Source organism: Ranitomeya imitator, chromosome 4 (genome assembly GCF_032444005.1).
Source record: "Ranitomeya imitator isolate aRanImi1 chromosome 4, aRanImi1.pri, whole genome shotgun sequence".
Classification (NCBI taxonomy): domain Eukaryota; kingdom Metazoa; phylum Chordata; class Amphibia; order Anura; family Dendrobatidae; genus Ranitomeya; species Ranitomeya imitator.
In genome coordinates, this window is record NC_091285.1 from 52482878 (window position 1) to 52500628 (window position 17751).

General features: G+C 41.8%; 1 protein-coding gene and 1 pseudogene across 1 annotated transcript; both read right to left on the minus strand.

Moving 5' to 3' along the window:
• LOC138673940 (E3 ubiquitin/ISG15 ligase TRIM25-like) overlaps nt 1-14776 on the minus strand; it is a 30880-nt pseudogene extending 16104 nt beyond the window's left edge.
• Nucleotides 11595-13590, minus strand: LOC138675447 (E3 ubiquitin/ISG15 ligase TRIM25-like). The gene has a single exon (XM_069763628.1). It carries the CDS (start codon nt 13575-13577, stop codon nt 11970-11972), a length of 1608 nt encoding a protein of 535 aa, XP_069619729.1. The 5' UTR covers nt 13578-13590; the 3' UTR covers nt 11595-11969.
• Nucleotides 14777-17751: the final 2975 nt, after the last annotated feature.

Consider the following 17751-nt stretch of genomic DNA (forward strand, 5'->3'; position numbering starts at 1 on the left):
AAGAGCTGAGGAAGATTGGAAAGGCAATGGCAGGAAAGCCAGAGGAATTAAAGATCCCACCTAAAACAATAGGGATGTCAGGCCCCAGTGTTGTTCCTAGTGAGTCAGCTTAGCAGGGACAAGGGCAGGAGACCCCGTATTCAGGGTACAGTAGGGGGCCATCGTACAAACATCTTCACACTGAGCAACTTTAGAACGATAATGATAGCGATCCGTGACGTTGCAGCGTCCTGGATAGCGATATCGTTGACATGCAGCAGCGATCAGGATCCTGCTGTGACATCGCTGGTCGGAGCTGAAAGTCTGGAACTTTATTTCGTCGCTGGATCACCCACTGACATTGCTGAATCAGCGTGTGTGACGCCGATCCAGCGATGTGTTCACTTGTAACCAGGGTAAACATTGGGTTACTAAGCGCAGGGCCGCACTTAGTAACCCGATATTTACCCTGGTTACCATTGTATATGTAAAAAAAACAAAAAAACACTACATACTTACATTCCGGTGTTTGTCGCGTCCCCCGGCGTCAGCTTCCCTGCACTGTGTCAGCGCCGGCCGGCCGTAAAGCAGAGCACTGCGGTGATGTCACCGCTCTGCTACACGGCCGGCGCTTGCACAGTGCAGGGAAGCTGATGCCGGGGGACGCGACAGACACCGAAATGTAAGTATGTAGTGTTTTTTTTTTTTACATTTAAAATGGTAACCAGGGTAAACATCGGGTTACTAAGCGCGGCCCTGCGCTTAGTAACCCGATGTTTACCCTGGTTACCCGGGGACTTCGGCATCGTTGGTCGCTGGAGAGCTGTCTGTGTGACAGCTCTCTGGCGACCAAACAGCGACGCTGCAGCGATCGGCATCGTTGTCTATATCGCTGCAGCGTCGCTTAATGTGACGATACCTTTACTGGATACAGGGGCTGCTGTCAGTTTAACTAATCTGGATTTGAAGATGGATCTTAGTGGTAATAGTGGTAAACAGATTTTCCTGAGAGGTTTTGGAGGACAATTAGTATTTTCAGAGCAATCTTTGCCAGTAACAATAAACCTAGGAAATCTATGTGTTGAGCATGGCTTATATCTTTCACCAACACATGAAGGTACCATTGTTGGGTCAGATGTTATGAAGGAACATGGACTTATTGTGGATTTGTGCAACTGGATGTTGTGGAGAGGATCACGGTATAGAGGCTGTTTAAAGATGGTTACTGACAATTATGGTATTGATTCAATCGAAGGGGCAGAATCTTTAGATCCAGCTATGCTTTTGAGAACAGATGATGAAATATTGGCTGACATCTTGTGGCAGCATTTTTCATTGCATGTTCACGTCTCTGTATTGCTACAGGAGAGGCAAGGAAAATGGCTTCCTGTTGGATAACTATCAAGATTGTTAAGTCCTGTGGAAATAGGATTTGATGACTGTGTGAGGAATCTGTTGGCAGTACATTGGGCAATACTATCCACAGAATACATAGTAGGATTTTCTGAAATCATACTGCAAACACCCCACACGCCCATCAAAATGCTCTTGGAGCGAACACTCAGTGGTGTATCTTCCCAAAGAGTAGCAAGATGGCTGGTAGATTTGACACCTAGGAACATCACAATAACTCATGATACTAACTACATCCTGCCACAATTGATGCAATACAAAGGGGAAAAACATGACTGCGGGGAGGTACACATGACCAAGACCCAGGAGGGGTTTACATTAGTGGCAGGAAAGGAAGATCTAAAAATTGGGTGGATGGATCAAGGTATTGGGAAGAGGGACAATTTTACACAGGTTATGCCCTGTGGTGTCCTCAAACAAATGAACAAATTCTCATTAAATGCCCAAGAAAATTCTCAGCACCAAGAGCTGAACTAGAAGCTGTGAGGCAAGCATTATGAAGGGAGGTTTTCTCAAGGTGGGGATTTCCAAAAGTCATTGAATCAGATAGAGGCACACATTTCACCGGCAAAATCATGACTAATATGTGTGAAATGTTGAATGTAGAACAAAAGTTTCATGTATCATATCATCCGCAATCATCTGGGATAGTAGAAAGAATGAATCGAACTTTAAAGGAGAGATTAAAAAAAAATGGTTTTGCAATCCGGAAGTAATTGGCTGTGTCACCTACCTGCGATTCTAATGGCAATACGGGGAACGGATGCAAAGAGCACTGCAATCACCCCATATCAACTAATGACTGGTAGAGTCATGACCCTTGGCCATCCTGCAGATCTAAAAAACAAACCTGCCCCTAAAAACATCAGTCTTTATTAATAATCAAGTACAATACATACGATCAACAAAAATCTAAATGAAGAACATCCCTATTAGGGACTACAAGTTCCTGCAATTAGGGACACAGCCTACCTATAGAGACATTTATATAGAGTACATTTTTGTGATACCAAAAAAACCCATATAGAAAAACTGAAAAAAAAATATAAAAAATAACAATAAAAAAACATCAAAAATTGAAAAAATGAAAAAATGCTACATATAATATGCCTCTTCTGACCCTAATAGGCCCTAAAGTCTGATATCCTTCCTTGCAGCGGAGGTTGGCACCCTAAATTTGCGCTATGGCGCCCCCTGCTCCACGGTGGCTGTCCCTTATATCCCTAGGAAGTCCCTAAAAACCTAATAACCACAGACAAAAACACACATATATGGATCAGATTAGATCCATAGTAAAAATACAAAAGCACTTCTATATACACTGCAACTATGGCTACCACTATTCCTTACAAAAATGACTTGCTTATAATAAATAGTCACTAAGGGCTTGATTAGTTGTTTGTAGAACTATGTAAAACTATGGGGTAGTAACAAGTCTGCGATCAGCAGGAAGGTATAATACACCTAAGCTGTACTATATATATATATATATATATATATATATATACTAGACTGTGGCCCGATTCTAACGCATCGGGTATTCTAGAATATGCATGCCCCTGTAATATATGGACAATGATGATTCCAGAATTTGCGGCACACTGTGCCCGTCGCTGATTGGTCGAGGCAACCTTTATGACATCATCGTTGCCATGGCAACCATTATGACATCTACGTCGATACTGTGCCCGTCGCTGAATCAGAAACGTGAGATGTCTACGTCCTTTATGACATCATCGTCGCTGTGCCCGTTGCTGATTGGTCGAGGCCTGGCGGCCTCGACCAATCAGAGACGCGGGATTTCCAGGACAGACAGACAGACAGACAGACAGGCGGAAAAACCCTTAGGCAATTATATATATAGATTGTAAACAAGTTTTTCTTTGACAGCTTGAGAAGATACTGTTAGAAAATACTACATCAAAAACTGCCTTACTGAGTGCACAGATACAGATAGGCTAGAAAAATGCTCCCATATCCATAGTTTATCATAGAGGGGATAGACCCACACACATATCATCTATAACTAATGCCTTAGTCAATAAAGTGCTTAATATGCTATATATGCACCATATACTGTAAGTTACATAGATAAGTTAGGTGAACACTCCCATCTTCATAGTTTATCATAACGGGGATATACCCACACACGTTATGTATAACTAATGCCTTAGAAAATCAAGTACTTAGTATGCTAAATATGCGCCATGTGATATAAAAATCATAGCTAATAAGAATCATCCACTTAGCTCTTTGCTCCTCAGGCGTTCCCTTAGAGCAGCCATGTCAATACATTAGCTCACGCTGTCCCAACGCGTTTCTCCCCCGTAATATTTTCTCAGGGGGTTCATCAGGGGACTTGAAGATTGCTCATCCTTAATAGGTCATAGAGCTACAGGCAGGAATCAAGATGCTGTATACCAGAGTCTGTGCTACCAGCTACCATATCCACTCTCTTATATAGTGCAGTGCTTTAATCTCCACCCACCTTAATTAGGCATTGGCGTCCTCCTATGTCCGGCACCATAATACACGTGCTGTGCTGAATCAGGAAGCCTAATGCCGTCAGGCGCGCTCTCTGGAGCGCATGTGCTCATACTGATGACGCTCTGTGGAACGCATATACTCACACTGATGACATGAGGAGCGTTCTGTGGAACGCACATGCGCTCCACCATAACTCTGCGTACAGCGCAGCCTCAGAGCAGCATTGTTGGTCCCGGAGATATAATGTCTCCATTTCTCATCGCGCCCGCTTCTGTCCTGCGCATGCGCCTGCACTTTCTCATGCACATAGCAATCCTGCCTTGTGTGCTGCCCAGATGTACGTTAAATCCAGCAGCTGAATGTGGGTAACATATTATTGTTCCCAAGTAATGCCTGCCATTTAAATTATAAGTAAGTGATGTTATTAATTCAGGCAATGTCCTGAGTGACAAGATGACAATTAATAGTTTACACATACTGTATATTTAGCCACAGCATAAAATATGACTTATCAGCTGCCACAATCCCATCCTACCTAATTAAATGGCAATTATAGGACTTCATTTGTATCTTTATTCGCAGCATAACATACAGTTTGCTGGGTGCCAGCAGAACATCAAGTAGAGAGAGGATATGGAACATAGTGGAAGCTATACGGCAAATAATTGCCAGATATGAAATTCCATATATATGTTAAGGCTCAATAGCCAATAAAACATTTAATCGTCTCCGACTATATTAAAGAACGTTGCGGTCTAGGAGTACCTCTACCACCTGGATTTGTATGGATAACACAATATCAATGTATTAACCAGGCTACATTGTTTCCTCGCATGGGAAATGCTCTCACCATCACAACTAGATGAAGCTCGAGAAAGTCAGCTGCTCATTAAGTCCGTTAGGGTGGATGGTGTCCATCCAAAAGATCCACCTTGTTTCTCTCTGCAAGATTTTCTTATCCCAATCTCCTTGACGGACCGATGGTTCCACCACTTGAATTACCCTAAATGCAATTGACCCCAATTCTCCCCCGTGATGCATATTCACATGACGCGCCAACGGTGTATCCCTCTTTTTGCGTATGTCGCCAAGATGCTCTCCAATACGTATTTTAAACTGTCTCTTGGTCTTTCTGATATAGTTTAATGGACAGCAACACGTACAGAGGTAAACAACACCCACCGTTTTGCAATTTGCAAACTGTTTATTATTGTATGTTCTCTTGGTGACTGTACTCGTGAACGTACTGGAAGGCGTTACATACCGCCAATAATTACAATGCCCACATCTGAAGGTACCTATGGCTCTATTTTCTAGCCACGTACCTTCTTTTTTTAGGGGGGGGGCAAAGTGACTGTTAACAAGTTGGTCCTTTATTGATTTACCCTGTCTGAATGTCACCGAGGGTCTGGGTGTAATCCACTTAGCAATATCAGAGTCAGTTCTCAAGACGTTCCAATGTTTTCTGAGAATATGCATTACTTTTGGGTTTTGATCATCGAAAGGAGTTCCCAGAGATGCTTAGCACCTGTTGGCCCTTTTGCCTTCACTCTGCGGTCCAGCTCACCAAAAACCATCTCGATTGGATTCAGGTCTGGTGACTGTGGAGGTCAGGTCATCTGGCGTAGCACCCCATCACTCTCCTTCTTGGTCAATTAGCCCTTACACAGCCTGGAGGTGTGCTTGGGGTCACTGTCCTGTTGAAAAATAAATGATGGTCCAACTAAACGCAAACTGGATGGAATAGCATGCTGCTGCAAGATGCTGTGGTAGCCATGCTGGTTCAGTATGCCTTCAATTTTGAATAAATCTCCAACAGTGTCACCAGCAAAGCACCCCCACACCATCACACCTCTTCCTCCATGCTTCACGGTGGGAACCAGGCATGTAAAGTCCATCCATTCACCTTTTCTGCATCGCACAAAGACATGGTGGTTGGAACCAAAGATCTCAAATTTGAACTCGTCAGACCAAAGCACAGATTTCCACTGGTCTAATATCCATTCCTTGTATTCTTTAGCCCAAACAAGTCTCTTCTGCTTGTAGCCTGTCCTTAGCAGTGGTTTCCTAGCAGCTATTTTACCATGAAGGCCTGCTGCACAAAGTCTCCTCTTAACAGGTGTTGTAGAGATGTGTCTGCTGCTAGAACTATTTGTGGCATTGACCTGGTCTCTAATCTGAGATGCTGCTAACCTGTGATTTCTGAGGCTGGTGACTCGGATAAACTTATCCTCAGAAGCAGAGGTGACTCTTGGTCTTCCTTTCCTGGGGCGGTCCTCATGTGAGCCAGTTTCTTTGTAGTGCTTGATGGTTTTTTGACACTGCACTTGGGGACACTTTCAAAGTTTTCCCAATTTTTTGGACTGACTGACCTTCATTTCTTAAAGTAATGATGGCCACTCATTTTCTTTACTTCGCTGCATTTTTTTGCCATAATACATATTCTAACAGTCTATTCAGTAGGACTATTAGCTGTGTATCCACCAGACTTCAGCACAACACAACTGATGGTCCTAACACCATTTATAAGGCAAGAAATCCCACTTATTAAATCTGACAGGGCACACCTGTGAAGTGAAAACCATTCCTGGTGACTACCTTTTGAAGCTCATCAAGAGAATGCCAAGAGTGTGCAAAGCAGTCATCAAAGCAAAAGGTGGCTACTTTGAAGAATCTAGAATATAAGACATAATTTCAGTTGTTTCACACTTTTTTGTTAAGTATATAATTCCACATGTGTTAATTCATAGTTTTGATGCCTTCAGTGTGAATGTACAATTTTCATAGTCATGAAAATACAGAAAAATCTTTAAATGAGAAGATGTGTCCAAACTTTTGGTCTGTACTGTATATTATGTGAACATCACCAAAAAGAAAAAAAACAAAACAAAAGAAAAAAATGTATTTACCTCACAGCGCTGACGACGCGGGGGAGGGCTCCCAGAAGAAAACATGCTGTGGCTGGCAGGCTGTGGCTGGCTGCTGGCAAGCTGTTGCTGGCTGGCCTGGGGCAGGTTTAAGCTCTGGCGGCAGGTCTGCGTCTTGCTGGCTGGAAAATGGATGAGTGAAGCCCTACATAGCAGGCTTTATATACACCTTTCCTAATTGTGGGCTGGCCAATTGTATCTGAGCATGTGCAGTTAAAAAAAACGGAATCTGGCTCCGGACTCCATCATGTGACGGATCCGTCGCCCTCCGGTGCCCATAGGCTTCCATTCTAGCAAACGCCGAATCCGGCACTGTCTGTTTCTTTGCCGGAGACAAAAAACTTTACTTTGTCCATTTTCGATGGATCTGGCGAACGACGGGTGAAACGTGAGGTCATCCGTCGCTAATACAAGTCTATGAGAAAAAACGGATATGGCAGCATCATTCATCGGATCTGTTTTTTTCAAAATTTGATGGATTGAGCCTGACAGCAAAACACTGATGTGTTAAAGCAGCCTAATTCCTACTTTCTTACTCTGCACACAGATGAAGTTCAGCGGCTCTAAATGACAAGGTGACATATGCTTTGCTGGATCACATTAGCACTGAAAAACATAGATTTCCAATGGTCTATTACTGCATGGAGCACAATAGAAGAAACGCACAACACACTTCTATGAAATGTGCCCTGCTGTCTTTGCCTGTGGACCTCACTAATGGCGCTAGAAAAAAAAATCTGCTGGAAGGTCGATTTCACAGCCACACAGGACACTAGCTAAATTATCTGACTTAGAAACAACCGCCTAGCTAACTAGCTAAAATCTATTGGCACCGAGGACTAGCATCAGGAGCAGCCTCTCTGCGCTGTTATATTGACAAAATGGCGCTAAAACAAGATATCCGCTCTTTATATAGAGAGGGACATGTGATTTAAGCAGCCAATGACTCAAGCCCTTGTGTCTGGACATTGTGGATGTTTCCTGCACCCTGATTGGCTAGCCGTAATTTGAATACATAAAGTTAAGAGAACAAAAATTACAAGCACGCCGCTCCTCTGAGCTCTCCACACTACTCCCCTCATCAAACATGTGCCCCCCGCTCATCATACACCACCACTATCCTAGCCAAAGTGCTGAAAATACTTTAGTGGCAACACAATTATTTTCCCGCACTTTTTACCGAATGAATATAAGACAAAAATGCTTGTGATTCCGAATGTGCCATATTTGTGCCGAATTTATGTTGGCGATCGTTTTCCAAACATATTTGTTCATCTCTAATAAAGATTAAACCAATAGCAACCTTTTATATATTAATGATAACACAGATAAAATATAACTTTTAATTAATATACCAATTAAAACCATGCCACAAATACAACCAGATAAACACATAAAACACACAACCGTGCACTCTAGATTACCCTGCCATACAGAACCTCTAAATACTGCCTACCTAGCAGTGGAGGTTGGCACCCTAAACACAGATACGAGATTGGCGCCCCCAATCACCGTTCGCTGTCCCTGTATCTCCTGATGTAGATCCTAATATAGGTGTCACATATAGACCAGCATATATACTAGACAGGAAAAAGATAGGCAGACTAACTGGCTGACTGTATATATATATATATATATATATATATATATATATATATATATATATATATACAGTGGGGCAAAAAAGTATTTAGTCAGTCAGCAATAGTACAAGTTCCACCACTTAAAAAGATGAGAGGCGTCTGTAATTTACATCATAGGTAGACCTCAACTATGGGAGATAAACTGAGAAAAAAAAAATCCAGAAAATCACATTGTCTGTTTTTTTAACATTTTATTTGCATATTATGGTGGAAAATAAGTATTTGGTCAGAAACAAAATTTCATCTCAATACTTTGTAATATATCCTTTGTTGGCAATGACAGAGGTCAAACGTTTTCTGTAAGTCTTCACAAGGTTGCCACACACTGTTGTTGGTATGTTGGCCCATTCCTCCATGCAGATCTCCTCTAGAGCAGTGATGTTTTTGGCTTTTCGCTTGGCAACACGGACTTTCAACTCCCTCCAAAGGTTTTCTATAGGGTTGAGATCTGGAGACTGGCTAGGCCACTCCAGGACCTTGAAATGCTCCTTACGAAGCCACTCCTTCGTTGCCCTGGCGGTGTGCTTTGGATCATTGTCATGTTGAAAGACCCAGCCACGTTTCATCTTCAATGCCCTTGCTGATGGAAGGAGGTTTGCACTCAAAATCTCACGATACATGACCCCATTCATTCTTTCATGTACCCGGATCAGTCGTCCTGGCCCCTTTGCAGAGAAACAGCCCCAAAGCATGATGTTTCCACCACCATGCTTTACAGTAGGTATGGTGTTTGATGGATGCAACTCAGTATTCTTTTTCCTCCAAACACGACAAGTTGTGTTTCTACCAAACAGTTCCAGTTTGGTTTCATCAGACCATAGGACATTCTCCCAAAACTCCTCTGGATCATCCAAATGCTCTCTAGCAAACTTCAGACGGGCCCGGACATGTACTGGCTTAAGCAGTGGGACACGTCTGGCACTGCAGGATCTGAGTCCATGGTGGCGTAGTGTGTTACTTATGGTAGGCCTTGTTACATTGGTCCCAGCTCTCTGCAGTTCATTCACTAGGTCCCCCCGCGTGGTTCTGGGATTTTTGCTCACCGTTCTTGTGATCATTCTGACCCCACGGGGTGGGATTTTGCGTGGAGCCCCAGATCGAGGGAGATTATCAGTGGTCTTGTATGTCTTCCATTTTCTAATTATTGCTCCCACTGTTGATTTCTTCACTCCAAGCTGGTTGGCTATTGCAGATTCAGTCTTCCCAGCCTGGTGCAGGGCTACAATTTTGTTTCTGGTGTCCTTTGACAGCTCTTTGGTCTTCACCATAGTGGAGTTTGGAGTCAGACTGTTTGAGGGTGTGCACAGGTGTCTTTTTATACTGATAACAAGTTTAAACAGGTGCCATTACTACAGGTAATGAGTGGAGGAAAGAGGAGACTCTTAAAGAAGTTACAGGTCTGTGAGAGCCAGAAATCTTGATTTGTTTGTTTCTGACCAAATACTTATTTTCCACCATAATATGCAAATAAAATGTTAAAAAAAACAGACAATGTGATTTTCTGGATTTTTTTTTCTCAGTTTGTCTCCCATAGTTGAGGTCTACCTATGATGTAAATTACAGACGCCTCTCATCTTTTTAAGTGGTGGAACTTGCACTATTGCTGACTGACTAAATACTTTTTTGCCCCACTGTATATATATATATATATATATATATATATATATATATATATATATATATATATAGTCATACATATAAACTAGGTTTGTGGCAGGGTGAGATACACGGACTAAAGACCAACAATGTGCATAACAAAAAAGTGCTCGTGTATTAAAAATGGGCCTCACTACCTCTGTACCCTACTGCTGTGCAGCCTGCCTAGCTGTGGAGGTTGGCACCCTACTGGTCAGCGGAAATGGCGCCCCCACTCAGCGACGACTGGCCCTGGGAAGCCCTAATATTAAATCCCAGACTGATAATGATAAGACTCACATGTGTGGATACACAAAAATGGCAAGGCACAAACACATATATATATAGCTACAGAAAAGGATAACCCTTATCTTCAGCCGAAGATAGCCTAGTGCTATGCATTAAAATGCAATAACGGGCGATCAAAAGAACGTATCTGCGCAAAAATGGTATCATTAAAAACGCCAGCTCGGCATGCAAAAAATGAGCCCTCACCCGACCCCAGATCACGAAAAATGGAGACGCTACGGGTATCGGAAAATGGCACTTTTTTTTTTTTTTTAGCAAAGTTTGGAATTTTTTTTCACCACTTAGATAAAAAATAACCTAGTCATGTTACGTGTCTATGAACTCGTAATGACCTAGAGAATCATAATGGCAGGTTAGTTTTAGCATTTAGTGAACCTAGCAAAAAAGCCAAACAAAAAACAAGTGTGGGATTGCACTTTTTTTGCAATTTCACCGCACTTGGAATTTTTTTCCCGTTTTCTAGTAAAAGACATGGTAAAACCAATGGTGTCGTTCAAAAGTACAACTTGTCCCGCAAAAAATAAGCCCTCACATGACCATATTGACGGAAAAATAAAAAAGTTATGGCTCAGGGAAGGAGGGAAGTGAAAAACGCAAAAATGAAAAAGGGCCGCGACTTGAAGGGGTTAATATAGATTGTCGTTGACCTTTAAGTAGCTGCTGGGACAGCTTCAAGTGTTGTTCATCTCTAAAATAAAGATCAAGGACCGTTGGGTTCAGTTGTCGGACAGTAGACTGAATCAAAGCAATAAGGACACTTCTAAAAGAAAATAAAGAATGGGCAATTTGAATACTGACCCTATTTGGGTCAATGTATGTAATGGATTTTTTATGTGTTTTTTTCACTTACAAATTGCATGAAACTCGCGAAAATCTGCAAGTAAATTTTGTATTTGATTTTTTTTTAATGTTCAACATTTTATATTCCTGCTGGATTGTTGTTTCTTGCTCCTGTGATATCACATTTCCTTTCTCCAGAAAGCGACACTTTTCTCTATTTTTTCAATTTTCTTACATTTTTTATATTTTATATCGCTTCCTGTAGAAATCATTAGAGCAACACTTATTTTATTCTGAAAATGGGCTCCACATTGATGTCTATGACCCAAAAAATACAGCAAAATGCAGAAACAATGGACATGATAAATGTTAAATATTTGCACCGTTCAAGTTACAAGCGGAAAATGAGGCATCATGCACATAACATTCCAAATATCTAATTTAATTTGCCGGTACTTTATTCTGAACAGTTTTTTTTTTTGTTATTTCAAACAAATACATCATATATAATAACCCTCGAGATATTGTTACAGGACAGAATCGGGAAGTTTATGCGAGAAAACCCTCCAGAATAGTAGAATTAAAACAATTATGCAAAGAGTGCGCTAAATATTAATTCACAATAAAAGAATCATTGCAGCTATATAACCAGTTATAAGGGGCAAACACTTGGAATTTTAACACATTTTGATCTTTAAGCTTGTCTTTATTTCATACTGCAATTAGTTGAATGATCTAAAACATTTAACTGCAACAAATCTGAGATATTTTCTATCGTATCAATGGATGTATCACGTTATAATGGTTTCACCCAGCTACTTCTTCTCCCTAATATCTTTATAGAACCTTCATATACATATAACACAGCGTGAAGAGGCTCGAAGAAGGTGGCAGTGAAGGTGTGTAAGTGTCTGATGGGGTCACACAGCTCATAAAAGGACAACTGCCCGGCCTCATAATCCAGATATATCCTGACTCTATAACTGGAGATCTTGTGAGGTAATCTGATCACTTCACTGTCATGTCTCACTGAATACTGATTATTAGATCTCCACAAACACCAGGACTTGTTATTATATCCAATCAGTGACTGACGCCCCCTCCTGTCTATACTGGGATAACACAGCGCCACACTCCAATCCCCTGATCCACTGATCTCCATATCCCAGTAATGTCGTCCTGAGATAAATCCTCTCCTGCTCATCACCTGATTACAATCCTGGAATCTCTCTGCTCTTTCTGGACGTTTCTGATTCTCTTTTGTCCCGGTCGCAGTTTTAATGTCGTCTGATATAAGGAGATTATTATGAGCTGTGGTTACATCCAGTAATATGTCTGCAGGACCCTCCACATAGATCCCGCTCCTTATACCTGATATTACCTCACATAATGTGTGTAATGTGTGTGAGATCACAGCCACATTCAGGTCATCTCCATCATGGGGCTGTTTATCATGTCCTCCTGTGTCCTCATCACCTCCCTCCTCCTCAGGATCACACAAGTCACCGGTGTCTGGTTCCTGTAAGACAGTCAGTGGATCCCTCATGTTACACAGCTCCTCAATGTGTCTCATCTTCCTGGACAGCTCGTCCTTCTTTATTTCCAGCTGATGGATCCGAGCAGACAGTGACAGTGACTCTTCCTTCTCCTGCCTGGAGATCTCACTCAGGACCTTCTTCTCCAGGTTGTCCACCCGTCTCCTGATGTCTGTACACAGGGCAGCGACTCTCTCGGCTTCTCCAGCTGCTTTTCCTTGAGCTTTTCTCCTGCGCTCCTCCAATCTCTGGACTCTTTCCTCACTCTTTTCTCTCTTTGTTTCCAGTTCCTGTAAAGCATGTCTCAGTTTCTTTTTCTTCTTCTCTGAGGCCTCATCCAGCATCTCCACCCGATGTCCCCGATGTTCTCCGCCCAAACTGCAGGACACACAGATACCAGCAGCGTCCTCAGTGCAGTAATATTCTAGGTTTTTCTTATGGACAGAACATTTCCTTTTCTCCAGAGAAGTGCTGGGATCAGATAAGACGTGTTCTGGTGATTTGCTGTGAACCCTCAGGTGTTTATCACACAGAGAAGCCTCACAGCGAAGACAGGATCTAACAGCAGGTACCGGAGAGTCCACACAGTAAGTGCAGCAGATCCCGGTGATCTCCTCATGTTCTTGCTGAGTAATCAGGAAGCGTTCTGCGACATTATGGAGATTTATGTTCCTCATCAGTGCCGGCCGCTGCTGAAACTCTTCTCTGCATTCAGGACAGGAATAAACTCCAGACTCGTCCTGTGTATCCAGCACACGACCAATACAGACCCGGCAGAAGTTGTGTTCACTTCTCAGCATTACAGGATCTTTAAAAATAGATAAACAGATGGAGCAGAGCAATTCGTCTCTCAGATCAGCAGACGCCATGGCTGACAGAGGAAGTTGGAACAGAGAAATGAAACTGAAAGTGTCTTTTACTCAATACTTAGCAATCTTGTAGTTACACCCATTCACTTAACTTCTTGAAGAATCTTTAAATCAGGGGTGGCGCACTCATTAAATGGGTGGTGCTCAAAGGAAAATAAGATAGCCATATAAGATAACCTTTGGCACTCAATTGATCCACAGACAGATGCTGTTTCAAAGGATAATTCTGTTATTTCTGGTATTCAGCCGATATAAAGAACAACAGACTTCATCACATCAACGTTTGGGCAAACTCTGCCTTTTTCAAGGAAGTCTATGATAATAGAAAACATATTTCCCATATACATATATATATATATATATATATATATACATATATATATATATACATATATATACATATATATACATATATATATATATATATATATATATATATATATATGTGTGTGTTTATAATACCATTGCAACACATTTGATGTGTGACTACAGAAAAAAAATCAACAAATAGGGTAAATGTGCAGATAGATAATGCTGGTGACCCAAAACTGTTAGCAAAATAATATAATCATGTTTGCATGAAAAAAACTACTTCTCAAACCAGTATATATAGTCCATATAGTCTGCTAAGCAGAGGGACCCAAGCAAGGAAAAAGCGGAAGAGAAAGATTGGGATAAAAAGGAAGGGATAAATCATGTCCCCAATATAAATAATTAGGTCAAAATACCTAAGTCAGGTTACTGGCGTGCGGTGGTGTATCCTATGCCCAAGGCATATACAACGGAATGGCGTTCTAGTGAAGGACCAAAACAACATATAATGAGTCCTTCAGAGTCATAATAATGTGACTGGTTACAGGTAATTACCAAGAAATGGTTAAAAAGAAAAATAGTTAAAAAGGACACAGTTGTAAAGAAACCGGCTACCCCTACTAGCTCCCCACAATAAACGGTGTTTACCTGTGTTAGTGACGGCTCGGCGTGCGTCCAGAGATTAGAGGCAGTGAAGTGTGTGGCATTCCAGGAAGTCTGGTGTAAGTGCCGTGCAACCTGTGACATCATATCCGGTGCCCGACTCGTGAGTTTATCCGGAGAAAGCCGAAGTGAATATAAAAACGCGCATGCGCAGTGAGATCCGGTTTCCCGCAGTGACTAGTGGATGGTACACACAAAATCTGTGTTGCAGGCACCCAGAAGGAGCAGAGTGTGCCGGAAGAACTGTAGTAAAAGTAAAAATGAGAAAAGGCGTAAGGTCCTAGATATATAAAGTATATGTTACTAATATTGGGGCAAAAACAGAAGAAAGAAATTATGGATAACATAACATAATATTTCACATGCAAATATGAAATCACACTCAACACGAGAATCACATCTTATGATAAAGTAGCATATAAATGTCTAATCAAAGCCAAGAGCCTAGAAGGGAAGAGAATATCTTCCAGAAGAAGACGCCTTCTCTATCAATTGTAGTAATCACTGTGGCATCTAAGAGGAAGAGGGAGAGGGGGGAAAAAAGAGCAATATAATCAAAATAATATCATGTCGGACTTTAGACACATATATTTAAATAACAATCACGTTATGATCAGTTTGATTAATGAAGAACCTCATATTCTCTGTTCATACCGAGTGGATGAAGTGTTTGGAGAGTGAATATCCAAAACGCCTCCCTCTCTTTTAACCTCTGAATCCTGTTACCCCCACGTCTAAGGGGAGAGATATTTTCAAATACCTGAAATCTCAGTTGAGACACGGAGTGTCCAGCTGAAATAAAATGGAAAGGAACTGGTAGCATCATGCGCTTGCACTGGATGGTAGACTTGTGTTGAGATATGCGGTCTCGGATATGTTGGGTAGTCTCATCAACATATCCGAGACCGCAGGGGCACTTAAGTAGATAAATGACATAGGTAGAGTCACATGTGGTTCGGGGTGAGGTGGGGGAAACCCAACCTGTTCCGGGAGTGAGAAGGTGCGGCCATGGAGCCAGTGCCATGCTCACATCCTGTTTCTATTAAGGCCATAATAGGCAAAGAATTTATGACACTCCAATAATCAACCAATAATGACTTGGAAAAAATCAGTGTAAATGCCAATTATGATAGCCTACTGTGAGAACATTAATAACATGTATACAAAGATACTAGAAACTGTAAATAGGGTTAATAAGACAACTATACATTAAAGTGCTTCGTGCTAATGTGAAGATACCCCATACATACATACATATATACTTGAGGGGTAAAACAGTGCACCCGAGGAACAAGGAGGGCAAGAAAGTAAAAGTGACCAGATGGCTTACCGCAGGAGGGATGAGGAGGGAAGGGCGCAGCCAGAGAGCGACCCCCGACGCGCGTTTCTCAAGGGGATGGAAATGCATCTTTGACCATAGTAAAAGGCATGTACGTAACGCACGTCCATGTATCCTCAATTGCAAGTTCATTATGACTCTAAACAATTATGCCGGTAGCAGGAGACTGGAAAGTAATTGATGTCCGATGAAAAATATAGACATATGAAAAAGAAATGAAAAAAAGGCACAATTAAAAACAATAAGGTCCTTGTGAACCTTTGGGATCAAATATAGGGTCGTGTTGTGAATTCAGCTTTTGGGCTCCCTCCGGTGGTTGTAGAGGGTAATGCAGTTGTGCCTGGACTGCAGGATTGGACAGGTGTATCTACTAATTGCAAAGCTGACTGGGGTATATAGCTTTGCAGGACTCTTTAGTCCCTGCCAGTTGTCCATTGTTTTTGGAGGATTCACATCTCTTCTGGTCTCTCCTGTTCGCTGTGCTTTTCTTCAAAGATAAGTCCTGGCTTTGTTTTTGCTGTCCACCTGCTGTGGACCTTATAGTTCTGTGCATTTTCATGTTTTGTCTTGTCCAGCTTTGTCTGTGAAGTATTTTTTGCAGCCTTGCTGTGTCTCTGGAGATGCAGATATACCCTCCATGTCTTTAGTCAGATGTGGTGTTTTGTATTTTCTGTGGTGGATATTTTCTAGTGTTTTAATACTGATCCGCATAGTACTCTGTTCTATTCTTTCTATTTAGCTAGTATGGCCTCCTATGCTAAATCCTGATTTCATGTCTGCGTATGTTTTTTCCTTCTCCTCTCACAGTTAATATTTGTGGGGGGCTGTCTGTCCTTTGGGGATTTTCTCTAAGGCAAGATAGGTTTCCTGTTTCTGTCTTTAGGGGTAGTTAGTTTCTTAGGCTGTGTCGAGGGGTCTAGGGAGTGTTAGGTACCCCCCACGGCTACTTCTAGTTGCACTGCTAGGTTCAGGGTTTGCGGTCAGTACAGGGGCCACCTTCTCCAGAGTACGTCTCATGCTGCTCCAAGGCCACCAGATGATAACAGGGTCGGGAGTCGTGGATGCATGTCTTTGATGACATCCAGAAATTTTTTTGGGATGGTTCCATTGGCAAAGGCATCTTCCAATATTTTGACCAGTTCATTCTGAAAGGAATGCATAGGGTTACTGATCAGTTTGCGGTAGCATTCTCTGTCATTCAATAATTTCATTGCCTGTTTCTCATACATGGCGTTGGGCCAGATAACTATGTTTCCGCCCTTGTCCGAGGGTTTAAAGACCCCATCGGTAAGATTGGTCAAGGTATCAATTGCCTCTCTCTCAGCTTTGCCACAATTAGAGCCACCATAGCCTTGTTGGCACAGTTTCTCGATCTCTGTGGTCACCAATCTAGTAAAAACATCAATAGCAGGGCACAAACTGAGAGAGGGAAATTTTTTAGATTTACCTAAAAGAGATATAGGGAATTTTTGGCTTACCGATGTGGTACTATTTTCCTCGGCAAGGGCTTCCAAATCGGCTAGTGCATTCCTTTCTTGGGTAGATGGAAAAAGGTCATCTAATTCTGTAATCCTCTGCATCCTTTTTAAAATCATTTTTCGCGAAAAGAGGTGAAGGTCTTTAATCGCTATGAACGGATCTAGATATTGGGAAGGAGAGAATGTTAATCCTTTAGCCAAAACCTCATATTGGATGTCAGTAAGAGAGTGATTAGATAAATTTATTACCTTAAAATTATCATCCCTATTCTTGGATGTTCTGGAAAATATATCTGCCTGTCTTTTTTGTTCATGTTTGCGTGCTCCAAACCTTGTGGTCATATTTGACCCCCGATTATTACTGCCAATACTCGTTTCAGAC